Genomic DNA, 25,244 nt, shown 5'->3' on the forward strand with positions numbered 1-25,244 from the left:
CAGGCGAGTCACTTTAGTGATGGGTTGCTTGTATCATTGGAAGTATGGGTAAGGGTAGCTGTTGTTTGCAGATCCTTAGTGTTGATCCTACGAATCGGGTCGCCTTGAGCAGACGAGGGTCTTTTGAGTGGCACAGAGCCGCCCATTCTAGATTGGTAGTGGATAGGGAAATGATAGAAAAAGAGGATCAGATCGAAGATCATCTACAGGAAGAGACTAGCGGGATTACTTGGCGTGAATAACATTGATTGGGGAAGCGGACCGAGTAGAAGCGCCTTGCCCTTCGAATAGGCTAGACAGCCTTCTCCGTCAGATGTGTCCCAAATCGGCCGGTGTAGAATACAATGGGCATCACCGCGCCGTCAGCATATCGGAACCCGGATACAATTCGTAGACAAGATATTTAGGCACCCCGTGTATCGTAGCACGGGCAGGAGGCGCTATCGCTAACCATGTCTAAGCCAATCAAGTTGTCTTCGAACACGCCGGAGAGATTCAATAGACGTGCAGGATTAAGACTCATCGCCACATTAAATGCTTCAAGCCACGCAAGAAGGACTCAATAGACACGCAGGATTAAGAAACATTGCCGCATTAGTTGGATGTAGCAGTCTTCAAGAAGGCTGCTCTACCTGTCCATCTTAATTTAGATGTGAAAGATGGATGTGACATGAACCCGAAAGTCTGTAAGCGTTTACACGCTATGCAAAAGCCACTTCTTGGAGAGTTTCATGCTTTCTTTGCGTGGGTTACACAGGCAAGATGGTTTTATTGGTCATGATGATAGTAATAACCCCTGAAGGCTGTAGCTACGAAAGGGCTATGTATAGGCAGTCAGCCCAAGCGCTGCACCCAACACATAGGCGGTGTGCCTAGGGCACGGAATACTTTGTCTTACAAAGCCGCCATAACCATAACGAGGAGAATCATCTATTGCCAGGGGAAAATAGAGGAGTTCAAGAAATAGCTCAATACTGTCTGTCAATTGAGGAGGTTAATAGAGTTCGCAAATAACTCAGGAATGTCCGCGAACAAGCAACTGTAAGTTAGTAATGCACCATCCATGTAACGTCAAGCATTTGGTAATCACCAATAAGACTTTTAAAACTGGCTGAAATCCATCCCAATTCACATATTCTGACATTCATCCCACTCAACAGTCCCTTTTCTCTTTAATCTCTTCGTGGAGGGCGTCCACTGGGTACTCCAATGCCATCTCACTACCTTTTGACATCAACCACTGTCTAGAAGACTTCACCGCGATTTCAATGTCTCCCATACCTGATCCTGCGGTGACCAATAACTTAGGTATCCCTTGCAACGCAAAAGATATGAGCACTGAACTAGCGTTAAGTCATGGGTATGTATCATAGCTAGTATCACGCCTCCTAGGTGATTCCGTCATGGTATTTCCGTACTGTTGAATGGTTTCAGAGATGATTTATGGCCTCCATCAAGTGATATGCCAGTTGCATAACCATTGATAGCAACGGTAGCTGTGCTAAACCCATTGAAGACCCCTGAATCCTCGCCCTTTCCGTTGGATCCTGGTGCCGCAGCTCCAGGTATGCTGGCAGCCGTTGAATTCAGACCATGTCTCTTGGCTACCGCCTTGCAGAACTCATTGGCTATGCCCTTATACTCTCTGGGGTAGACCGGCGTAAAAAGGCTGGTCAAGGAGAATTTCTTGCGGTTGGGGTTCACACCAATGTCCTTGAATAGTGTATCGATATACTATGGAAGAGTGTATCGTCAGCGGAAGCTCGCATGCTTCATTTTTGCTCGTGTGAATGCTGATAACTTACGGGAAGAAAGTCATAAATAGCGTAGGCATGCTTCGTGCCCTGCGCCACGTATTGTTTGCGCGACCAGGCATTCTATTCGGCCACTTCTTGTTCCATCCATCCCCTACCCCTCCCCCCGGGGGCAGGCGGGTCATGTAAGCCCAACAGGAAGCCAACGCCCTATAAAGCCTGCACCTCGGAGACCATGGGCGTATAAATTGCGTGGATAAATCCAGGGAAGAAAACGGATCGATCACCCTGGGCAGCGAGCGAGGGAACAATAAGCCTGCGGTAATGTCGGCCTGGACCGTGGAGTAGCTTGCGCCCGCCGACTGTCTCCTCGCGGTCGAACTTCTTTGACTGGCCGAAGGGGGAAGTTTTGAGAGCTGGCAGTAGCTCATCGACGGTCTCCTCGGCGGCTGAGTCAAGCTGGCTCATTTGACATGCGCAGCTGGATTTGGCAGGCAACCACATTCCTGCTGCAATTGCTGACTGAAGACGTGAAAGGACTTATCGAATCCTGTGCAGAGGATCATAGAATCAGTGTGGTACTGAGTGTGATCTTTCAACTTGACATTGTAATTGTTGCAAAGCGAGTCGATATCCGTCCGGTGGACGGTGCAGTTGCCAGTGTGGAAGGTTTTCCAGAAGAGCGGCACACTAGCGGCTCCAAGACCGGCATTTGCCCAGAGGATTTAATCACGGTGTTAGCATCCAACAAAGATAATTGAGAAATAATCATGGGAATCTACCCGTTTTCATGCGGCCCTGATCCCAGCTTTTTGGCATTCTCAGACTATGAGTATCCAGCGTGTCTGTCAGCGATCCAGTTCACGATGATCCAGGGCTAGTCCAACTCTTAGTCCGCTCTATCAGCTCTCAGAACTCCAACCCGTTTGGGATAATAAGCATTAACATGGATTACCTATTCGGACCTTGGAAGGGTTTCAATGTTCGTTGGTAGAAAAAAGTTGAAATCCGCGGGGCTCAAACCTGTTGGGATTAGGATAGTCTACGCAGGACTTGTCTCACATAAATCCCGATGTATTCACTTTGAATCCGCGAGTTGTTGGTGCTTACGATGTGGCTCTGAAGTGCGGCCTTTCTCGGTCCGCGTTGTACGAGACGACAACCACCAACTTCTTGAGGACTCTTGTACACCAGAACAGAATCAGAGATCTGCGAGGAATTCACAGATCAACAACACATACCAATCCTTACCAAGTTGTTCTCCTCTTCATCTTCTAGCCAATTCATCTGAATAACACATCATTACACACACCAAGACAGTCGTACTAAGAGCAACTCAATATGCCGGGCATCGTCAGTTTCATGCAACAATCCTTCCCAGGAAAGGCAAAGTACACCGATAAGAATGTCCACGATTTAACCAATAAGGTCATCATCGTCACCGGCTCCAACACTGGTGTCGGAAAAGAAGTGGCACAGATCCTCTGAGCAAGAATGCAAAGGTCTACATGATGGCTCGCTCCGAGGAGAAAACCACGAGGGCCATGGACGACATCAAGATGTCCGTCCCGAAGTCCACTGGAGAGCTTATCTTCCTCCCTCTCGACCTCTCTGATATCGTCAAAGTCAGGGAGTCTGCAAACGAGTTTCTCTGCAGGGAGCAGAAGCTGCATGTCCTCTTCAGCAACGCCGGCGTCTCCTTACGCAATGGAATACGACGCATCAGCTTACCAGCCGCCCGAAACAGATGTAAAAACTGACTTCACCTCCGACAAAGTATTCAAAATGGACTGAGTTGCCGCGTGTACTGATCTTGGAGGCCATATTGGCCTGTCGACCAGCTGCTTTCCGGTCCTGCAGCCTCTCATCCGCCTCAGGGGATATAAGCTCGGGCTTGCGTAGCACCGTAAATAGTACGCATGGAAAATCACGTACGCTCGTTGCCAACGCCCCCAAGCACTACAACCCCTTGGTAGTACAAAGCTACCTGACCTCCGAAGATACAGATAACTCCGTAAATGCACGGGATGTCGTCAGGGGTGGAGATTCGCCAAATAGGGGGGCCCTGAGGATCTGGAGATGTGTGATATGGAAGCTGCAAACAGTGGGACTCGGATCGCTATACGTGACGGCGCGATACGGATGAGAATATATGTGCACGTTCAGTTCATTGATGCTGCTAACAAATCCAAGGCATGGGGTACCTTATGAGACAACCGGAGTCCCGAGTTCGAAATCAGGCTAGCCGTTTTGTCGGCACTGCCACCAATGACATTTTTATCTCGACGATTCACTTTGCCGTGTAGTGGCTTCGTCGTTTGCCATGATCAAGAGTGTTGCTGAAGATCGATGTAGACCACAAAACGCAGAACTCGTAGTGTGGCAATATAATTTGACTGTTATCTCCGTCGGACATCTTAGGAGGCAGGCTGAGCTGGACCGCCGAGGTGTCAAACTGGTTTCACCGACGGTGCTGAAACATACACTCGTCTTAGAGTACTACCCAGTCACAAGCGACTGCCCATCGGCCCTCCATTTGAATGTCCACCTCCCAAACTGGTTTTGCGATGCCGATTACTGAGCCGGGAGCGACTTCATTCCTTCTAGCCAAGCCAATTAGACGGCCCTCTCCAGCAAGGATAATGTTCAAGGTGCCGGGATCTTCTGCTGGCCCTTGATCTTCATCATCATGTACACGTTTGCCTCTAGCTAGGATCATGCCAGGACTAGTCCGTGCCTCGCTGACGAGTATTTTCGCAAGCCACTCGCCATCCCGCTTGGACCCAGTAGTAGCCTCAATGTCCATGAGCCAATCTCGTAACTCGGCCGCAAGACCACCGGGTACGTATTTGGCGCCTCTTCTGTGAGGTGAAAATGCGTCTGGAAGGGGTTCATGCTGTTGCTCCGCGGCCAACTCGACTTGCTTGAAGCGCGGTGCTTTCCGGAAAGTCGGCTGCTGGGCTGACTGAAGCTGCGCTAGCTCGGTTGGGTCGACTTCGGCCGCATGGGTCAACTCTAATTCACGTTGGTCACTTTTTATGAGCCTTTGGACTGGCGACAATGACACCTCTCTATCTGGATCATCGAGGACGGATAAGCGACGCCTCTTCGGTGACGGAGCATCTGGCTCCTCATCGTCACTATTCTCAACGGGAAATTCGATTTGGGATGACACAGGTACGGAATCAAACTCTATTGAGTCGTTTAAGCCATGAGAATGCCTTGGGGAAGGTGGAGAGCTGCCAAGGTCATCACTGATGCTGTCAATATTGCGTTGACGCTGAAAGGCAGTTGGAGGAGCTGGTGTTGATGACGACTGCACCGGGCCCGTTGCGCGCGGCGTAGAATGAAGAGAGAATCGAGGTGTGGCTTGAAACTGCTGCGATCCAGCTTGAAGAGGTTTCGGTGTCTCACTCCTTGGCCTGGCGGACCGCTTTGGGACCAGAAAGCGATGTGGTGTTGGTGTCTGAGTTGAGCCGTCAGTTCTCCATCGCAGCTTTTTGGGGGACACCAGATGCATACCGAAGGAGCCATTCCGCAGTCTATCAGGCTCAAATTCCTAGTAACAAAGAGTTTGCCATGAAGACTCTTCTCCTCTGGAGCTAAAACATAGATTCAAGGATGGCAATTATGATCGCCTACAAGAGTGACGGGTCAATGCCAGGGATATCCGCAACATGGGCAACACAGTAGTTGGTACACAATGAGTTAATGATGGATAAAAATGACAACTGTAATGCTTTGATTGAGTGTTTCTCGAAGTTCGTGACTTCATGATTTGCAGCTGTCATGGTTCTGAAAGATGAAGTACGAAGCACAGTTATGAAGAGACGGCAAGTCATGAACACCATGGTCAGACCCCTCAGCGATCTGTGCCGCATCAAGTGGGGCAAATGGCGGCAAGCCTACCCTATAGTGACCCCCTGAAACGCCTCCAGTAAAGGGATCAACAATGAATAGTTCGAATTATTTGTCAAAATACATGAACCCCTCGAGCTTCCCAGCAAATACTATATTCACTCTTCGATGTTTCATAAAACCAAGCGCACGAATAGGTATGCCGTGTGACATTCCATTCAATATACTGATGAATAGTGAAAGCCAGTTCCATCCTGCTCATAACACATGCACGGAAATAAAATATAAAATACCCATCGTATCAACTTGGCTAGGCCTCAAATTTGTGGCCCTGTTCATCTTCATCTTCATATTCATCTTCATCTTCGACGACAACGACATCAGTCCTTCTGATTTGGCCAAGTTTTGGTTCTTGCAATCGATGCTCTGAAAGGCCCAACATTGTCTCTCTACTCTCTGCTCTTGTGATGGCAATATTTCCATCAAACGATAGGGTTGGAGGTTGCTGTTTCTTTACATTGATCCGGCCCAGATTGACATTGACCTTGGGCGTGCTTCTTGATCGTGAATAAAAGCCTCGGTAGTTGTGGCGCCGGGAGTTCAACGACGGATCAAACTTTCCACGGAAGAGATCGACCAGAGGTTTCAGGACTGGAATGCAGGCTGCAATGATAATTGTGTTGCCCTCTACTGATGTCCAAATGACCACATCTGATAGATCGTCTGTAACATATGAGTGCGTTATCTTCTAGATATGACTGCAGTTTGTCTCTCACAAGTAAAGTCGGGGGATTCCATCAATGTCAATCGAGTGCACTTATATGTTGCCACTATGGCGGAGCTGATTCACGTCGTCAGCATGGAGGCAAGATGCACTGGCCAGTGATGTGTCTTACATGAACCCGAATCCGAGAGCAGCACTCAAAGAAATCTTCTTGTATAAACTCAGGCGGATCTTGGATAGGATGATCGCTGGATATAACGCGAGGTAGAGATCAACAAAGGCGGAGAAGCCTGACTATTATTAGTCCCGTCCAGCACATTTTTGCCGCAGACTCACCGCCCGAATATATGTCGTAGTACATCTTGCTCGATATGGGAATGCATTTCAGATCCATATTTTTCGGTATATCGTGTGGACATTCAAGGAAAAGAGTAACAACGGTTGGTATCATGTTGATAATACAGAATATACTCAAGAACCACAGGAAGATCCGGTGAGTTCTGGTCGGGGCCAGCAATTGCGTCAGCAATGTAACTGTTGCCAGCTTCGGTATGGTGAAAGACAACAGAAAGGGTGTGAACCCAAGCATTGTCCATTTGCGGATGGCCTTTTGTTGTTCGTAAGTCAAGACTTGTATGTGCTTCCCGTTTCCGTTTTGTATCGCCAAAATTTGGAACGCAACAGCAACCCAACTGACAATCTGCACCAAAGTCTGTTAGATATGGTTTGAAGTAGTAGTGAGGGCTGTGGCCACACTCACCACTGATACAGCAATTAGGTATTCATCCAAGTGAAGTCTGCCCAGTAGCTTGCCTCTGACGAACAAGCGAGCAGCGGCGAAAGCTGTGCTTAAGGATGTAGCTATTATTATTATAATGAGAATGGCTGGTCCTTTGTCTTGTGTGGCAATGCCTGCCAACGAGGGCATTGTTAAGGATAAAAATTGACTTCGGACCTTCGAGTCACTTGAGAGAACAACATGTTGAGATTTCTCAGCCAGACTCTTTCAACTATATAAAATGCAATCACATCCATGTCGCAAGGGCGTATCTGTGTATATTACCGTCGGCGAAATTCAAATCTTCGCGAGCAAATGACATGTGCCAGTTGCCAACGCAAGGCACATCTATCGCCTGAGCATCTACTAGGTAATCTAATGTGGGACTCGTATGAGGGCTGATGAGCTAAAAAAATAGGCGCCCAGACAATTCCGTACATACCAACATAATGTTGGCCGTGTTGCTTTCGCAAAGGTGGAGAGAAAATCGGCGGTAAGCACAGAGTTCAGAGCCATATCGACATGCTTAACCCTGCAGATGGGCAAAGGGACATTGCAAACTTGATTTTCTGTTTTCGAAGCGAGGCAAACAATACGTGTATAGCCCAGGCAGGGCAGGGCAGGGACAGCAGGATCAGGCCATGTTTGCCTGAAGTCCCTGTACTGATGCTCAGAGCAAACATCTTCTTTTTTATCAGATGCAAAAGCTTGCGGCACTTTTTACAGAAAATCCAGGAATCGTGTTATTCTTTACCTAGAGATGCTTGCAGTACGGCAAGAGGGCCCGGTTGTTCCGATCATGAAGTGGACGCATTCGGGGCAGCAGCTAAGTCGGAAGCAGTGAGCGTTCAGCAGGGCTGAAAAATCATGAGGGCTTTGAAATTTTTGACACTGGGCACGGAAGCTGGTATTTCATCCGTTCAAACCCAATAACTCTCGAATATGCCTGGTATTGGGAAACTGTGTTAATGGACCGCACAGTCCATCTCCTACCCAGAGTACTTCAGCGTCAAGTTGACAGGATATATCGTCTATTCACTATATAGATTACGATGCTTTCAATATTTGCTGCAATGTAGGATCATCAGCTTCCATAACTGGTGTAATGTAAATTGTAGTGAAACTAATAAGGAGAACAAGAAAACGAAAAGGCGGCCCACCACTTGCGAGGGGAGCTTACGCTCCTTCTCCACATCAGTTCTGGGAGCAAAGGGCGAGCGAAAAAAGCAAGCAATGTCAGATATGCTCGCAACGGGCTTCAGACCCAAACCTTTACAGGTAGGGCACGTTGACATGACCGTTACGTCTTGGTGGTCCCTGGATATTCATTGACATACTTGTTCTATTTGGCCATCAGTATCCCAGATTACTCGTAAGCCACGTGGGAATCCCACTCGCGGCGCAGCATAGACTGAAAGACAAGGGCAAAGCCCCAAAAGTTGATTCATTAGGATCTGATCGACATTGCAAGCGTCGTATACCCAGTAGTCTATTATTCATACATCGAGCCGGACTCCCAGCAACCAAGACCCAAAATCTCCTATCCTTCGCCAGCGTCATCAAGACAGGAGGTACCTACCAAGCATCAGACTGCTTGCGCGGCCGCTTGTTACGCGGTCCGCCACCATTGCCAGTCGATGCTCCACCCCAGCCGCCCGACTGGTCTCCTCCGCGACCACCTCCTCCACGGCCCTGCTTCGGGGGGTCCGGCCCAATGTTCAAGCCCTTCACACCCTTCAAGCCCATCTTACCGATGATGCTCTTCGGCATGGTTGGTACCTCCGGGGAACCCAAGCCTTTCAGTGCGAGCGTGTTGGCCTCGTGGACCAGCGTCTCCGAGTCCCAGCGCAGCTGCTTCATATACGACTTGTAGAAGCCGAGCCACGCTTGGTACGTTTTCCGATGCATCTCCGGGTCCATTCTCTCGGCAATGGACAGAATGTCCCTCTGCGCGCTGAGATCCGCTGTGGTCTCCTCGAACTTGATGTCTTTCAAGGTGAATTTTGAGAAGAATGTCTCATGAGATGTGATGATGAAGGTACCACGCCCCTCCGCGCCTGCGCGGGCAGTACGTCCCAGGCGATGGATGTAAGATTCCTTGTCAGCAGGCATACCTGCTTGAATGACGTTCGTGACGGATGGGAAGTCCATGCCACGTGCGATAACGTCCGTGGCGACGAGAATACCATTCTTAGCTTCGCGGAAGGCATTGGAAGTATTGGTACGTTTGCTCTGGGACAAGCGGGAATGCAAGGCTGTAGGTTTGGGCAAATCCGAGCACTGTTCAATAATGCCTGCGTAAAAATCTACCTGAGCTGCTGTTGGCGCGAACACAATGGCCTTGAAGCCATCGCGGCCGACGTGGGCAAGCTCTTGGCGCAGGACCCCAACGAGGCCAGTAGCCATGTCTGAGAAAGTAGGGACAACGACGAGATGCTGTGGGACACGCTCATGTGTATTCACTTCTCCCTTGGGGATTGTAGAGATGAACTTGTAATCTTTTGCAAGAGCTAGATGAGCTACCTTCTCAACATGATCCGCAATCGTTGCCGAGAAGAGCATGCCCTGTCTCTTCGACTTTTCCTTATCAGGCAAGCATCGGATGATAGACTTGAGCGCGGGGAGGAAGCCCATGTCCAGAAGTCTATCTGCTTCATCGAGAACGAGGGTGTCGACGTTTCGCAGCTTATCACGGACGTCACTGCCACCCTCGAAATGGTCCAGAAGGCGCCCAGGCGTGCCAATCAACAGGTCGCAGCCACTCCGAATGCGTCTCTCTTCCGAGTCCTTGTTAGTACCACCGATGGCAACACATACTTTGTACTGGGGCAGACGTTGCAACAAGACTCGTGCTTCATTGGCAATCTGCATGGCAAGTTCTCTAGTTGGAGAGATGACAAGTAGTGATATGTCAGCACCAGGTTTCCGCCCTCTGGTAATGAGAGTTTGGATAGACGGGAGCAAGAATGCCATTGTCTTTCCGGTGCCTGTCTTTGCTTGTGCCAACATGTCTTGTCTGTCTCTTAGAAGATGGTGTATAGTGGCCGCCTGGACAGGCGTCATGTGTTCGAACTTCATGTCTTGTGCGATGGTCTGCAGCAAGGTAGGGTGAATGAGGTTGTCTTTGGCCAAATCCGAGAATTTGGGCGTGTCATCAGGAATGGGAATGGTCAACGGGGGAGCCGTGCTGGCGATGGGCTGCGGTGTCGAGAATGAAGATGCTGCACCAGGAGACTGCTCGGCAGCGCCCTGCGTTGCCATGGTTCTCTTCTTGGCTCTGTTGTCTGTGAAGCGCTTCGGCCTCGCTGCTTTCCTAGATTCCTGCATGGCTGCTGATGTGAGAATACTGCGCAGAAGTGATGGACGTGATAGTCGGAGAGCAGAAAACATAAGGAGGATAGAATCGCTGCGAATGCACGGTTTTGCTGTTCTTTGATGTAGTTGACACAAGGAGACTTCTCTTCAGGGCTCCCTTGACGTCAAAGTAAATATTTCTCCTGCTCGACCGATAAGGCAGATAACGCTAGTCAGGAACAGGCACGCTAAACCACACTACTCATACTAAGGCTGTAAATAGCTTAGCTTACATAGGAAGACGTCATTTACTCCACCCGAGACAATGGGATTCTTGACAATTCGCATGTCGATCTCGGGCCTCCGCGAACAGCGACAACCTGGTTTTGAAGTGGCTTACGCCATTTTGTGGTGTTCCCTAGGTACAGGCGCTTGTAATGGAGTCAATGAAGTCAAATCTTCTCGATAGAGTAAGTGAGCTTGGAGTTGTGGTGCCATCTCTAGAAGACTATCTTTCACAGTAGTACCTACGGGAAAAATTGGGTTGGTTCCCTTTGCCTCTCTAGAGTACGAAGTGCAACGACATGCACCCAAATGTTTAGCCGTCTGCATAAATCCTTCCCGGGCTTGATCTAAGTGCTTTCGTCAATCTCAATTCTGTGCGCTGTGCATAGACCGTAAAGGACCACACGAATCTATTACACGGGCATACCTGCTGCTTCTGCTTGGGTATGCTTTTTTGTTGATACTTTGGAGGTTATTCGTAGGTCTGTATGAGTTATTATGCAATTGGTGGATCGATAAGGCGTCAGATCCAGTTTCAAACCTAAGCACTTCACCTCGACCTTGGATTTCCCTCTGACATCGGTTAAATTTAACGACACCTACCACTATGGCGACTGCCAGTGGAACTCCTCAAAAGCGTGAAACATTTTACGTAGGCGGCAGTTACGTGCAAGACGACAACGGAAATCATACCTTCCAAGGCCAGATGTACGTCGAGCATCTCCGGCCAAATGGCGTTATCAAACCCTTGTCCATCATCTTCATACATGGAGGAACTCGCACAGGAAATGTGGGTGTTCTTCTCAGTTTAGCAATTGAGCTACCGGGATTGAAGGGTTTGACGTGACCAGCTGTCACCTCGCTGTAATCACTGGCCTCTGCATGGCTTAATGCTAACTGCAACGAATAATAGGATTGGCTCACTAAACCAGACGGAGACCCGGGCTGGGCCTCTTTTTTCTTGTCCCGCGGGTACGATTTGTACATCGTAGACTTGCCCTTCAGGGGTAGAAGCCCAGTGAGTCTTTGTAGTTTTCAGCCCCCTTTTCCGGTCAACTTTAGATCTGTGTATCACGACTTTTCTCTTCATCGCTTGTGGTATGTTCTTGGAGTGGGTATTTTTGACTTGTCTTGACTTCTAGTGGTGCCCGGGTAACGACCAGATAGTGGCATATCCGGCGGAACAGATACAGAAAATGTTCACTGCATGCAAGCAGTACGAATTATGGCCGCAAGCAAAGCTACATACTCAATGGCCCGGCACTGGCATGATGGGCGATCCACTGTTCGACAAACTCTACGCCTCCACTATTCAACAAATCAACAGCCCTTTGATCCAGGAAACGGCATCGCAGACAGCATTTGCAGCTCTTCTTGATCGTATCAATAAGCCGGTGGTCCTTGTGGGACACTCAGCTGGCGGATCAATACCCTGGCTCGTTGCGGACATTCGGCCGCATTTAGTCAAAATGATTGTTGGGCTCGAGTAAGAATGAAGGCAACCGATCTTACTTGGGATAGACACTGAATATTCCACAATTAGACCGACTGGACCCCCTTTCTTCAAAGTCACCGTCGTGACCACACTGGGATCTCCATATGGCATATGCCACGCTCCCGTAACCTATGAGCCACCAGTCCAGGATCCTACCAAGGATTTGAAGAAGAAGGTGAAGAAAGCCATATCTCCAGGATTGATTGATGGTACATTGCAGGATGATTCCTCGTTGCGCAAGTTGATCAACTTGGTAGATATTCCTGTGCTAGTGGTGTAAGTCCCAGTCGAGATTTGCCCGATTCCAGGAGGGGCAATTCACTAACTGACACCGGCAGTACAGCACCAGCTTCTTACCATGCGCAGTACGACTGGATAACCGTCGAGTACCTGCGTCAAGCTGGAATCAAGAAGGTAGAGCACTTGAGACTTGAAGATGAAGGAATATTCGGCAATGGCCACATGATGTTCATGGAAACGAACAGTGACGATATAGCTGCCAAGATAGAGGACTGGATAGCGAAAACTGCAAAGGGGTTGTAAGATGGTGCAACTCCGCCGCCGGTATGAGATGTCAAACGTGGCAGTAGGTTGGCATTGCTCAGATCAAGCTTGAGAGTTTGAGACGTACAGTTCATCATCTACGCGATTTCCTTCTGTAGCTAGACACTAACAGATATGTCATTATTCCCCTTGTTTCTGTACATCCTTGGGCCAGTTCTAAAATCACATTTCGGTCGGGGGCTGACGGAGTCACTCCTTAGGTATAGGTCAAAATAAAGCAGAAATTTGGCCAGGGGAATATATTTCTGATGTGGTAACCTGCAAACTATGGATTAGAGAACATCGTTGTTGTTTCAATGTGAAATCCAGGCTCTCATGGAATCTAGACTAGGAGACAATGAGTATGTATTAGAAATGGTTGAAAGCATTGCAGATGCTGCATCCAACTGCTCAGTCATGCGGATCGCACTTAGTCTGCCATTGCTCATTCTCGCCGTACTCGTCGAGATGTTGAAGATCGACGGCCCATCACAGCAATGCACCGACACCACAAAACCCATCAACAAATGTGTTGCCCTCGCCCGAGACCTTTTTGACAAGCACCAGCTTTGAGCCGAAATCATGATGATGCTGCGCCATCCATTATGTCAGAAGGAATTCACCTCGCGCTTCGTTGACGTCAAGATCCTGAGACAAAGTTACCAAGCGGGGGTCAGCCATCTTGACCTTGGCTTGGGCGGTGCGAATCGCGCTCTTGACGGAGAGACGCTCGATGGGGCTCTTGATTTTGGATGCTGCGCTTTATTCCGTTGTCAGGATCTTGAAGGCTTTGGTGATGGAGCCGTTCGCTGGGATGACAAAGGTAATCATGCTTTTCTCCCTTTGTCCTGGGGCAATTTCGAGAACTTGGAGGGACCGCTTGAGTCACCAGACGTCGATTTCGGACATTCTGGTTCTTGTCTGAGTAATGCCCCGAAGTTCTAGAAATGGGTGTAAGGCGATCTCGAGTCACAGCAATATTCCTTGCAACATGAGCCGCATATACAACCAATTAGGTTTTCCTGCGCTGCAACTGAATATGAATCCCTTCAATAACATCTCGTGGTATGCTTTCAGATATAATCAATCAATGTAAGCAAACTGTGTTCTCATCACTTTGCATACTACTCATAATCATCATTGTGCGTCCATGTCTCACTAGAGACTTTTTGTCGGCGAAATAATGGCTCCTTTTGTGGCTATCTGTGATGGTCAGTCTCTCGCCAAACCTTACGACTGAGGTATCAGACCAATAGTGTGAATATATTGTCATTGTTCGACAAATAGAAATTTGCGAGAATTTTGTCGTTGCGGAACCCTTGGACTTGCATCTACTCAACTGGAGATTAACCTAAGCTATGTGCGAACACAAATGTAATACTATGTGTAAGTGTTGCACTACAACACTTGGATCGTCACATTTCAAATCTTGACCCCGTCATATCATCATCATATGTTACATCTAAGTCAGATTTTTATCCTTGCCCGAGAATCCTATTGAATAATAGAAATAGACTAGCGGGGTGTCTCATCATTCGTGGCCAATCTCTCAGGCTCCTTCTACACCTGCAGACTTCGGATGCATCTTGTTCCCCAGGTTTCGTTCTCGTCGCATGCAACGGTGTGCGGGCGCCTCAAGCTTCATGCGAGGACTTCAGATGGCAGGCGCGTTCAGACGAAATAGTCAGATGTTTAGGCAGCAGCCCTTCTCTTCTGTCTGTGCCAACCCTGTACCGTCCCCAGATGTGGTGTTATACTGCGGGGTAGCTACCTACCCTGTGGGGAACTTAAAGTCCGCTGAACGGTCTCCTTTGTATGTATTTTTGAGTTGTTCTCACTGAAAAATGACCGTCAGCTTCTATAAAACCAGATAATCATCCATCTGCCATCAAAGAACTAGTATATACGGTTTCTAACTAATTAGGGTTTGCACCTTTCGTGTTTAACCAATAACTAAAGACACTAATAACAAGAAACCGAACTTAATTTATTATTAGCTGTTAAAATATAAGCATTTACCCCTTTTGTCTTGAAAGAGACCCATGACCTAAATTTCTTTCCGCCCTTGGGTCCAAATCGTCCGAAACCATTGTACAGAGCCCCGAGGAATGGCCATGGATAACACGGCAACTAACCTGTGTCTTTCAAGGCGCATATCGAACAGCAGGTATTGTACAGTACAGCAGCGAATCCGTAGAGGTTGAGGGCAATACGTCACCGAGGCAGAGCCGAAATCCCCAACACGGTATAGCGGGGATCGTCAATTGGTCAACGACCCGAATAAACTGGTGGAGATGCAATCGATGTAGCCGATGGAGCCCAGGGTAGTAGTATGCGGGGTCACGGTTCCCCGTAGCATGTTGCAGAACATGATGTGACCTTAAATAAGAGCGCCGGGAACGTTCCCATCCATGGTGAGCTGGCTCTGGTGGCGTTCTCCTAGTCACATATTTTCTTCTCTTCAATATGGCTAGTCTCCTGTTCATAGCTGTGGCCGTCTCAGCGGCAGCTATTGTGAAGAGAGATTACCCGAGTGGTGACCCTCTCGCAACATGCCCGGGCTACAAAGCATTGAATGTGCAAACTTCTTCGTCGGGATTGACGGCAGACCTCACTCTCGCGGGGGATTCATGTGACGCCTATGGCACCGACTTGATAGACCTTACTTTGGAAGTGTCTTACGACACGGGTGAGTTAACTTCTCAAGGCACTGAACGAATTTGACTGAGAATTCGTAAGCAAACAGGATCCATGTTAAGATCCAAGATGCTGCCAACAGTGTCTACCAAGTCCCAGTATCTGTATTCCCTCGACCAGAAGTCGGAGGAAGCACTGCGGCTGAGTCTACGTTGGCCTTCAACTACACCGAAGAGCCATTCACTTTCACTGTCTCGAGGGCAGAGTCTGGAGAGGTACTCTTTGATTCTTCTGCTGCCAGTCTAGTCTTCGAGTCTCAATATCTACGCCTAAGAACCAAGCTTCCAGAGGATCCCTACCTGTATGGTCTCGGAGAACACTCGGATCCGTTCAGACTGAACACCACCGACTACATCCGTACTATCTGGTCTCAGGATTCATACGCAGTACCCGAAGGTTCCAACCTTTATGGTAACCATCCTGTGTATTACGAGCACCGGTCTTCGGGTACGCATGGAGTCTTTCTGCTCAACTCAAACGGCATGGATATCAGTAAGTAGTCGTGAGATTTGATCGCATTACTTGTTCATCATTTGATAAGTCAACATATCTATTTAAGCCCCTGATAAAAAGAACTTAGTACTCCAAAACATAACTCGAGGAGCAGCCACTGACTCTCACACTTCCAGTGGTCAATAGCACTGAAGAATCTGGCCAGTATCTCGAATACCACACTCTGGGCGGTGTGCTTGATTTTTATTTCATTGGAGGCCCATCTCCAGCCGAGGTTGCTCAGCAATACGCTGAAATAGTCGGTCTACCGGCAATGCAGCCGTATTGGGGATATGGTTTTCACAATTGCCGTTATGGGTATCAGGATGCTTTCGATGTCGCCGAAGCTGTCTTTAACTACAGCCAGGCCGAGATACCCCTCGAGACGATGTGGACAGACATCGATTACATGTACCGTCGCCGGGTTAGTGATCCAGCCGTTCGTCTCCATATATTATTCACTGACACCGAATAGGTATTTTCCTTAGATCCTGACAGGTTTCCTTTAGCGAAAATGCGGGAATTGGTCGATCACCTGCACGCACATGACCAACATTATGTCGTCATGGTCGACCCTGCGGTGGCTTACCAAGATTTCCCAGGAGCCTTTCAACGAGGTGTAGAAGACGACATTTTTATTCTTCGAGAGAATGGTTCCGTGTGGAGAGGTGTCGTGTGGCCTGGAGTTGCTGTCTTCCCTGATTGGTTTAGTCACAATATCACTAGTATGTGTCCATCTTTTCTTCGTTCTTTGCTTTGGAGCTCGTTTGCCGGCGCAGTATCAAGAAACTCGGTAAATCGTGTTATGTGGTGAGAAACCATTATTGATGTCGAGTCTGTACAGATTATTGGAACAATGAGTTTGCCATGTTCTTCTCCGAATCTGATGGTGTAGATATTGACGCCTTGTGGATCGACATGAACGAGGTAAACTATAACCATGGACAGCTTATCTTATCAGAGGATGGAATATACTCCGAGAAATCGTCTGGGACAACCATCATGGCTTCGAGGGTGGTCACACGTCATTGAATGAGATGCCTAGTTTGAGCTCCTTTGAAGAGTTGAGAGGCTGTCCTTGGCTACTCTCATCGATCTTGGACATAACCTAAACTAAACTCTTGATATTAACTGTAACTGATAATTGATTATAGCCATCCAACTTTCCATGCTACTTTCCCTGCGCCAACCCCGACGCTGCAGCGATCGGGTTCCCGCCGGAACCACCTGCAGTTCGGACACCGCCAAGGCCTCTGCCCGGTTGGCCATGCGATTTTCAACCGGCAGGCACCGAATGCAAGCGGTCGGAGGAAACAATATCACTTGCAATCCGTGACGGTATCCCGGAATCACGTTATGACCATCTAGTCATGACCGAGCGCCAAGACGAAGGTCAACAGCTCGGCTTGCCTGGTCGCGACTTACTCTTCCCCAAATATGCTATTCATAATAAGGGTTAGTTTTTACTAGTGTTACCTGTTTCCCATATTGCCTGTCATAGGAACAAGAACTTCCAGTTCGACCCGTTCTGGAAGGTTGCTTTCGAACCAAGACTTGAACCTCCCTATTTAGCAAAGACCCTCCTTATCGCAATCGCTGACCCTAGCGACTACAGCCGCCTACCAAGATGACTGGAATGCAGAAGAAGGTGGCATAAGCAACAAGACGGTGAACACCGATTTGATTCAGCACAATGGGCTTTCCCAATACGATACTCACAATCTTTACGGTTCGATGATGTCTACAGCATCTCGGGAAGCCATGCTCGCGCGGCGACCATCGTTGCGACCCATGGTCATCACCCGATCGACTTTCGCCGGTGCCGGGGCAAAAGTAGGCCATTGGCTCGGCGACAATCTGTCGACTTGGTGGCACTACCGTCTGGTAATCCGGAGCATGATGTCGTTCGCGGCCATCTATCAGATTCCCATGGTTGGTGCGGACGTGTGCGGCTTCAGTTCAGACACGACGGAGCAGCTTTGCGCTCGATGGACCGCCCTAGGCGCTTTTTCTCCCTTCTACCGTAACCATAATGATCTTAGTAGCATCCCGCAGGAGTTCTACCGCTGGAAGTCTGTCACAGAGGTTGCAAAGAAGGTTATCGATATTCGGTACCGTCTTATTGACTACATGTACACCGCTCTCCACCACCAGAGCGTGGACGGAACTCCCTCGGTCAACCCAATGTTTTATCTTTATCCGGAAGACGAGACGACTTGGGATTTGGAACTGCAGTATTTCCTCGGCCCGGGACTGCTAGTCGCGCCAGTGACGGATGAGAATGCAACCAGCGTCGACGTCTACTTGCCAAACGATGTTTTCTATGACTTCTACACTTATGAAAAGGTGGAGGGCAATGGTGTGCATATCACTGTCACAGATCAGGGCTGGTCCGACATCCCGCTCTACATCAAAGGGGGCATCGTAATTCCCCTGAGAACCAAGTCCGCGATGACGACAACAGAGTTGCGAAGGCAAGACTTCGAAATCCTCGTTCCGCTGGGTGCCGACGGAAACGCCAGCGGGGAGCTGTACCTGGACGACGGTGTCAGCCTCGAGCAGAAGGGCACCACGCTGATTAGTTTTTCTTATAAGAAGGGGGTTCTGACCGCGTCGGGCCAGTTCGAATACGATACGGATATCAAGATTGCGAAGGTGACATTCTTGGGACTGTCTCAGGAGCATGGGGTGGAGAAGAGGTTCAAGGTCATGGGGAAGAGGGCTGAGGCGGTTGTGAATAAATACTCTACGACAGTAGTTGTTGATAAGCCCTTGACTGGTGCTTTTACGGTAGAGGTCTCGTAGATTAATAATTCATGTGAATTATACCGATGTTTTGTACAATGGGATGTTTCCTTAGGGCACAAGGCATGACAATAGGTATACGTATAGGAACTAGTATATTGCTAGAAAACCAGGAGACTGGGCCATCCTGTCCTGTGAAGAGAAACAGGAGAACGAGTAGCATACCTAGGTAGGTGTACATCTTTGTTTCAAGACAAGGGCATTACGCAGTTTGATTAGCAACCTGCCTTCAACAAATATTCTCATGTATCTACTACGAGCGAGCTCAAACAAAGCGACTCAGCATAACTTAGTTGAAATGGGTTGTCCAAGAACCTAATGTTGTGCGCTGTCCACTTTACGAGGACCCCGAGTTACGCCCCTATCCTCCGTCCTGTGAGTGTTGAGATATGCAAGCGACAACATCCCATCTGAACTCAAGTGTTAGGGGCCAATGAAAAATCGGAAGCTTATTCGCGGGAACCACAAAAACAAATGTTTGGTTCTTTCAAATCCCTTGCTTCTTGATCTTCTTCGTAATTATCAGCATCATTCCCGAGTAAAATTGTGGTACGATGTTGATGCAATCCCTGGATGGCAAACATGGAAGTACCTCCGCGGACTGCCCCGGCTTTTGGCACAGCATGATGTGTCCGTGACACTTTTCGACTTTTCTTCACCCCTCGTACAATGTCACGAGCTGGTAAACGTGTAAGACAGTCAATTTCCGCATTTTCCGAGAGATTCTTGACTTGGTACACCTGATGCGCGCAGCCCCGGGGCGAACAGATCTAACAGTAGATGTGTAATACATGAGATTCACATGTTTTTACTTTCCGATGATTTGCATAATGGGAGAATGCAAGCCCGTTCATGTACTGTTATGAAACGATGGTCAGTATTTCGTACTGTGTAGATCACCATCAGCAGACCTCGTAATATTTCCAAAGCGTCCTCAGAGGAGACGACTCGTTTCGACATTCTTGAGCTCGGGGAAGTCGGGTTAGGCGCCGCTGAATTGCTCCGCAGAATCTGACCATGGGGAAATAGACATGAGTGGTGTTAAAAGTAAGCTGACAAGGGATGAGACGTGGAACCGGGGGCCCACTTTAAGAGCCTGACAAGGACCTTAGGAACCAGGACCTTGAAAGTGTAACCTCTAATAGCACGGTAGCTTTCTATACTAGTACGGTAGCGAGAAAGCCTTTATATTTCAGCATGTAAAATCCTAATACCCCTATGTGTAGTATAGATATGTTCCTATGTCACTAGAAGTGGCCTAGCTAACGTACGAGTATAGAAACCTACCGTACTATGAGACGTTACGTTTAAGAGTTCTTATCGACTGTTACTGATAAAGAAGTAGGGGACTCTGCGTAGTAAAATTCCTGTGGACGCTTGCTACACTGAATTTGTGGCGACGGGTTTCGTTGGTTGAAAATATTGATCAATCAGCAGATCAAAGAGAATAGTAGGCGAAGAAATTCAGGTCCTGTTCTGCTGAGGCCGTTGTCAGCGGTCACACGTGACGTGCCGCAGGTTGTCTTCGCCTCAAATTGTTCACAAAACGACGATACGTAGAAGGAGTTACGGTAATGCGCGGCTGCTTTCGAGCTCAAATCCTTATTTCGGGGCTTCAGCATTCCCCCGACCAATGCTTGCCGCCGAACTACCGCAAACAACCAGTTTGATCCATAGGTACGTAGCGACCCGGCGGCATCTTGGCGACCGAGGGAGCTTCCTTGGCTTGCTCTCGCCCTGCCTTGGCAACCCGGTCAACCAGTGGCAGCTTTCGCCTCCAAGCGAGCCGTATCCGTACGAACACTAGCTGTGCATAAAACCACGAGACTCGTTGCAAGGGAGCACTTGCAGCACAGGCCGGCGCACTGATCGGCGTTTTGACATTCGAGTAACTTGCATCAGCAACTCTGATTGAGTGCCGTTTCCTTAGGAAATGGGCACATGGATAAATTCATCGGGGCATGCCTAGGCATGGTCAAATCTCCAGATTCTCGAATGTTGCGAACTACAACAGGAACTCGGCTTGACTAGTTGATATCTGCTCCCCAACGTCGGGACAAATAGTGCTCATGAACGGCTCCGCAGAAATTGACGCTTGCAAGGTCGAGAATTCGGCGGTCGCTCTGAAATTCCGTGTGGGTCAACAAACGTTGCAAATTGACGCGAGCAGCAAGCCTCTTGCCCATGGGGCCTGGGCAGCCCATGGGGTGCTTAATCGGCCCGTCGTCTTAGCACGCCACTTCCCCACCTTCTCCATGACTTACTATGTACCTGGACATTTCTGTCCAGATGGATGACAACGCCGCTGACGTCTTTTCGCTTTATTATGCTAGGGCTTGCAGGAACGTGCCGAAGGAGGCGCAGGTAAGGGAATGAATGCCCGCCACGCTCATCTGCGAATTTGTCTTCGACGACACTGTCAAACAACGTGTGATGGGTGCAATGTTTCTCTCTCTCTGGAAATAGATTCCAGAAGACTAAACCCCAGGTTCGCAGACTTGGAAGATCTGGTCGCATTCTCCAGGATGATCTCTGCTGGAAAGCCTTGGCCTATTCGCGAAGATTGATTGCCTCTATTGTACTTAGTACAGGGAACCTCGAGCTGGCACCAGCTCGCAAAAAGTACTCGAAATGTCGTTGGTCAAACGCCAGATGACAAAGCTTGCCACTGCATCTGATCAGCATTTGGACTCTATTTCCAATTGGCCACGGCGTTTCTATGGTGGAATTCTCTGTACTGTATTATTCTCTCCGCGGGGTATTAACTTTGCTTTGACGAAACATCGGTCGTGTATCTCGGGTACTGGGTATTTCCATCAAGGTCGACCCATGCGTATGACCCAAAGATGTGGAGAGCCGAACCGGCCCCCAAACGTATGATTCGTGTTGAGGTCGATGGAAATACGCCACGAGCTCATAGTGTTTTGCATATTGCATGTTGCTGATTCGAGTGCCTCGCGACTGCCTTGAGCATGTGCCACAAAAGAGATTTTCACCGCTCCCCTGGAAGCCGGAAACAGTCTCGACTGAAGCCACCATCAGCCCGACTAGAGCACCATTGGCAACGAAGCTTTTCAAGCTGCGGTGGGTGTTCTTTCCCACGGTTGCAGTCAGCGAGCCAGGGTAGACTTCCCATGTTTTCCACCTCCTCGGTCCTCCCTAGGCAAGGAGGCAGGGGCCACAGACGGGGCTCGGAACTAAAGAGCTTGGGTTTGAGGATCGGCTTGACCTCGCAACGTTCGCTTCCGTCTTCATAGTACCGCATCCTGGTTTGGCCCTCGACTTCTATATAAAAAGATCAGTATTTCCCCTTGTACCTGTATCTTTTCTCCGATTCTCTTACTATCAACCTAAATAACCTAGAGTCGTAATATCCCTTGACCACGAGGGGTCTCGGACACAATGTGGAAAATAGGCAATGTGTATTTCATTGCGGCCATCGCCGTTATTGGTGAGTTAATAACTACTCAGTACAGAGACGTCAATCACTCACAGGAAGTAACCAACTAACCGTGCCCTCAGGCGGTGCGCTCTTTGGATTCGATATCTCTTCCATGAGTGCCATCATTTCCACTCAGCCCTACCTATGCCAATTTAACTCCCTTGGTATGAACGAGAACGGTGAATGCAGAGGTCCGAGTTCCAATACCCAAGGCGGCATTACAGCAGCAATGCCTGCGGGCAGTTGGCTGGGAGCACTTGTCAGCGGTTTCGTGTCTGACAGATTTGGGCGAAAGACGTCTATTCAAGTTGGCTCTATAATCTGGTAAGTAACGTAGAATGACTTTTTGTCGGCGCCCAGTTTAGTGTCTAACCGATATCTACTCTGTAGGATCATTGGCTCCATCATCGTCTGCGCTTCCGTCAACATTCCCATGTTGATCGTCGGCCGTATCATCAACGGCCTCAGTGTAGGCATCTGCTCCGCTCAGGTGCCTGTTTACATTTCCGAGCTTGCACCTCCTTCAAAGCGTGGTCGTCTCGTCGGCTTGCAACAATGGGGTGAGTAACTCTAAGATTCTTAGTTTTCTGTTTTTATTTCCATGTTTCAGGGTTTAAACGCTCCACAAACCAGCGTCCCACCCCCTAAGGCATATATCTTTATCTTTATCCTTTCAGGTACGGCCAGCATTTGTTAACGTCACGTGTCCCAACGCAGCGATTACGTGGGGTATTGCTATACTGTTCTTCATCTGCTACGGTTCCAGTTTCCTCAAGGGCACCGCCGCCTTCCGATTGCCATGGGGTATCCAGATGATTCCTGGCCTCTTGCTTTTTTTGGGACTTCTATTTTTGCCCGAATCGCCTCGCTGGTTGGCGAAGAAGGATCGCTGGGACGAGTCCCTGGCTGTTCTCACCCTGGTCCACGGCCACGGTGACGCAAACTCGCCTTGGGTCGCCAAGGAGATGGCTGAAATCAGAGAGATGGTCGAATTTGAGCGCCAAAACTCTGATGTCACGTACTGGGAGCTAATCAAGCCCCAGTACATTAACCGGACACACATCGGTATATTCACGCAGATCTGGTCACAACTCACAGGTGAAAGATTGCCCCTAGACCTACGGGCTACCCATGAGCTTGATTGTTAACAGAATTCTAGGCATGAATGTGATGATGTACTACATCACGTACGTTTTCACGATGGCAGGTTTGGGTTCTGATATCTTGCTTCCTTCCGGTATCCAGTTCATCATCAACGTGGTCATGACGGTCCCAGCTCTGTTATTCATGGATCGATGGGGCCGCCGCCCGACACTTTTGGTCGGTGCCTTCCTGATGTGTCTCTTCCTCTGCGTCAATGCCGGCCTCTTCGCCGTCTACTCCAGAGTGCCGCGTCCGGAGGACAACTTCACGTCCGAATCAGAATCCATGGCAGTCACTGGCGCCCCGTCCAAGGCCATTATCGCCATGACTTACCTATTCGTTGCTTCCTACGCGCCTACCTGGGGTCCTGTATCATGGACTTACCCCCCTGAGCTATACTCGCTCCGACACCGTGGCAAGGCCGTTTCTCTGGCCACCTCGGCCAACTGGGCCTTCAACTTCGCCCTAGCTTGGTTTGTCCCACCCGCGTTCGCACAAATAACATGGAGAGTCTACGTCGTGTTCGCCGTCTTCTGCTTCGCCATGTTTTGGCACGTCTTCTTTATTTTCCCGGAGACGAGCGGAAAGACACTAGAAGAGATCGCGGGCATTTTTGACGATACCCAGCCCGGCGCTATTCGGTTCTTGGGTCAGCCTGCTTGGAAAACTAAGAACACGCGCCAGCAGATCGTGCGTGCCGAACGCAATCAACTCACCGAGGAGGAGAAGCTCGGCGGGTTCGGTGACAACAACGTGTCGACTGAGCATAAGGCTTAGAGGGTCTGAGCAAATCAAGCAGACTTGCTTGTGTCTGTCGTGCTGCCATGCCGGGGAAGAAGGCGGTTGCTTGGGCCGGGTCGAGATGATACGGACTGATACTGCATGTAATCATTTTGATCACCGGCGCCGAGAAGCAGGCAGACGAATGCACATCATGTTGTTTGGAATGAACATAGGGATTGATGATTAATTGATTAGTGTGCATGCAAATTATACCCAACTTCAGTACAATTCATTACTTATCAAATCACTTCTCTTGCTCCCATGTCTTAGTAAGCTAATCATTTACGTGAGATGAACAACTGGGTGTTCCTGTCTGATGTCTGACAAAATCAGATCCCAAAGGGCCAAAGGGTTGCTCCAATCTCACGTGAAGCGGATGCTACGAAAGTGTTCGCATTGTCCGGGTATATCTGCACTAATGGCCGTATGAGTCTGAAGAGCAATATTGTATACTCTTTTTCTCAGCAAGTAGTCTCTGTAGGCCGAGGCGTTTCGAGTTGACCGTAAGTCCTAATGTATAATGGTCAATGTGCTAGAGTTGCCGTTCACGGATTTAGCAAAGGATAGTGGGGATCCTTGCTTGAGTAGTGTGCTCAAGCGAGTAGTCAATGTTCTTAGTCTGACGCCTCAAGAGTCTCAGCAGCAGCATAACGAGCCCCGTGTCCTGTCGTCTTACTTCATCTGCTTACTTCGTTACCTGATACTGCCGCACAGCCTGGAAATTAGGAGAGTTGGCTGCTACTGTAGACTTGTTAGCACTGTTCACCATGTACTTTATGGAAATACCGGTAGACAAAACACATATGTCGTATTGCATGAAACCGGGTCTTTTGCTGAGTGCTGATTGGACTAGTAATCACCAATCAATGGAAACCATGGGGATGGGGTTATCAAATCTTCTGGCGCTGGGCACAATTCGTTGCACAGCTGTGTCTGGGTGCTCTATTTTGGGGTACGTGAATCTTAGTTACGCCACCCGGAGTTGAGGTTGGACAAACCAGATCGGCCTGGTTCTCGAACGTCAAGACGGAATCAAGTGGAAGCCTACTATCTCAGTTCATTGTACTTCGAAATATAAACATGTTTGAGATTGCCAGTTGGAATTGCCCAGGGTCCCTGACCCGTCAACTTGCACGTCTCAAGTATCCGAA

At 48.9% G+C, this 25,244-nt stretch overlaps 7 protein-coding genes across 7 annotated transcripts; 3 read left to right on the top strand and 4 right to left on the bottom strand.

The window, feature by feature from the left end:
• Positions 1 to 1,108: 1,108 nt before the first annotated feature.
• Positions 1,109 to 2,222, bottom strand: BCR38DRAFT_528172 (uncharacterized protein; the record flags this gene model as incomplete). Its single annotated transcript, XM_040865418.1, has 3 exons — positions 1,109 to 1,734; positions 1,806 to 1,877; positions 1,980 to 2,222. 3 exons carry the CDS (start codon positions 2,220 to 2,222, stop codon positions 1,402 to 1,404), a joined length of 648 nt encoding a protein of 215 aa, XP_040710606.1. The 3' UTR covers positions 1,109 to 1,401.
• Positions 2,223 to 3,911: 1,689 nt separating this feature from the next.
• On the bottom strand, positions 3,912 to 5,558 carry BCR38DRAFT_110185 (uncharacterized protein). Its single transcript, XM_040853371.1, has 2 exons — positions 5,277 to 5,558; positions 3,912 to 5,220 (listed from the first exon to the last, which is right to left on the bottom strand). The coding sequence occupies exons 1-2, from the start codon at positions 5,286 to 5,288 to the stop codon at positions 4,246 to 4,248; spliced, it is 987 nt and encodes a 328-aa protein (XP_040710607.1). The 5' UTR covers positions 5,289 to 5,558; the 3' UTR covers positions 3,912 to 4,245.
• A 186-nt stretch (positions 5,559 to 5,744) lies between these two features.
• On the bottom strand, positions 5,745 to 7,264 carry BCR38DRAFT_504377 (uncharacterized protein; the record flags this gene model as incomplete). The annotated part of the gene is made up of 5 exons (XM_040864897.1): positions 5,745 to 6,335; positions 6,389 to 6,453; positions 6,509 to 6,626; positions 6,673 to 7,036; positions 7,097 to 7,264. The coding sequence occupies 5 exons, from the start codon at positions 7,262 to 7,264 to the stop codon at positions 5,923 to 5,925; spliced, it is 1,128 nt and encodes a 375-aa protein (XP_040710608.1). The 3' UTR covers positions 5,745 to 5,922.
• A 1,208-nt stretch (positions 7,265 to 8,472) lies between these two features.
• BCR38DRAFT_450031 (P-loop containing nucleoside triphosphate hydrolase protein) lies at positions 8,473 to 10,570 on the bottom strand. Its single transcript, XM_040861339.1, has one exon. The coding sequence runs from the start codon at positions 10,502 to 10,504 to the stop codon at positions 8,690 to 8,692; it is 1,815 nt and encodes a 604-aa protein (XP_040710609.1). The 5' UTR covers positions 10,505 to 10,570; the 3' UTR covers positions 8,473 to 8,689.
• A 457-nt stretch (positions 10,571 to 11,027) lies between these two features.
• Positions 11,028 to 12,987, top strand: BCR38DRAFT_450033 (Alpha/Beta hydrolase protein). The gene is made up of 5 exons (XM_040861340.1): positions 11,028 to 11,483; positions 11,607 to 11,711; positions 11,836 to 12,179; positions 12,237 to 12,464; positions 12,527 to 12,987. The coding sequence occupies exons 1-5, from the start codon at positions 11,301 to 11,303 to the stop codon at positions 12,729 to 12,731; spliced, it is 1,065 nt and encodes a 354-aa protein (XP_040710610.1). The 5' UTR covers positions 11,028 to 11,300; the 3' UTR covers positions 12,732 to 12,987.
• Positions 12,988 to 15,197: 2,210 nt separating this feature from the next.
• On the top strand, positions 15,198 to 18,725 carry BCR38DRAFT_490228 (family 31 glycosyl hydrolase; the record flags this gene model as incomplete). Its single annotated transcript, XM_040864493.1, has 7 exons — positions 15,198 to 15,420; positions 15,471 to 15,920; positions 16,058 to 16,344; positions 16,396 to 16,645; positions 16,765 to 16,847; positions 17,075 to 17,375; positions 17,536 to 18,725. 7 exons carry the CDS (start codon positions 15,198 to 15,200, stop codon positions 18,723 to 18,725), a joined length of 2,784 nt encoding a protein of 927 aa, XP_040710611.1.
• Positions 18,726 to 22,127: 3,402 nt separating this feature from the next.
• On the top strand, positions 22,128 to 24,087 carry BCR38DRAFT_414104 (high-affinity glucose transporter; the record flags this gene model as incomplete). Its single annotated transcript, XM_040858895.1, has 5 exons — positions 22,128 to 22,176; positions 22,248 to 22,491; positions 22,558 to 22,727; positions 22,801 to 23,265; positions 23,327 to 24,087. The coding sequence occupies 5 exons, from the start codon at positions 22,128 to 22,130 to the stop codon at positions 24,085 to 24,087; spliced, it is 1,689 nt and encodes a 562-aa protein (XP_040710612.1).
• Positions 24,088 to 25,244: the final 1,157 nt, after the last annotated feature.

This window comes from Pseudomassariella vexata (assembly GCF_002105095.1).
Source record: "Pseudomassariella vexata strain CBS 129021 chromosome Unknown BCR38scaffold_20, whole genome shotgun sequence".
In the NCBI taxonomy this organism is placed as follows: domain Eukaryota; kingdom Fungi; phylum Ascomycota; class Sordariomycetes; order Amphisphaeriales; family Pseudomassariaceae; genus Pseudomassariella; species Pseudomassariella vexata.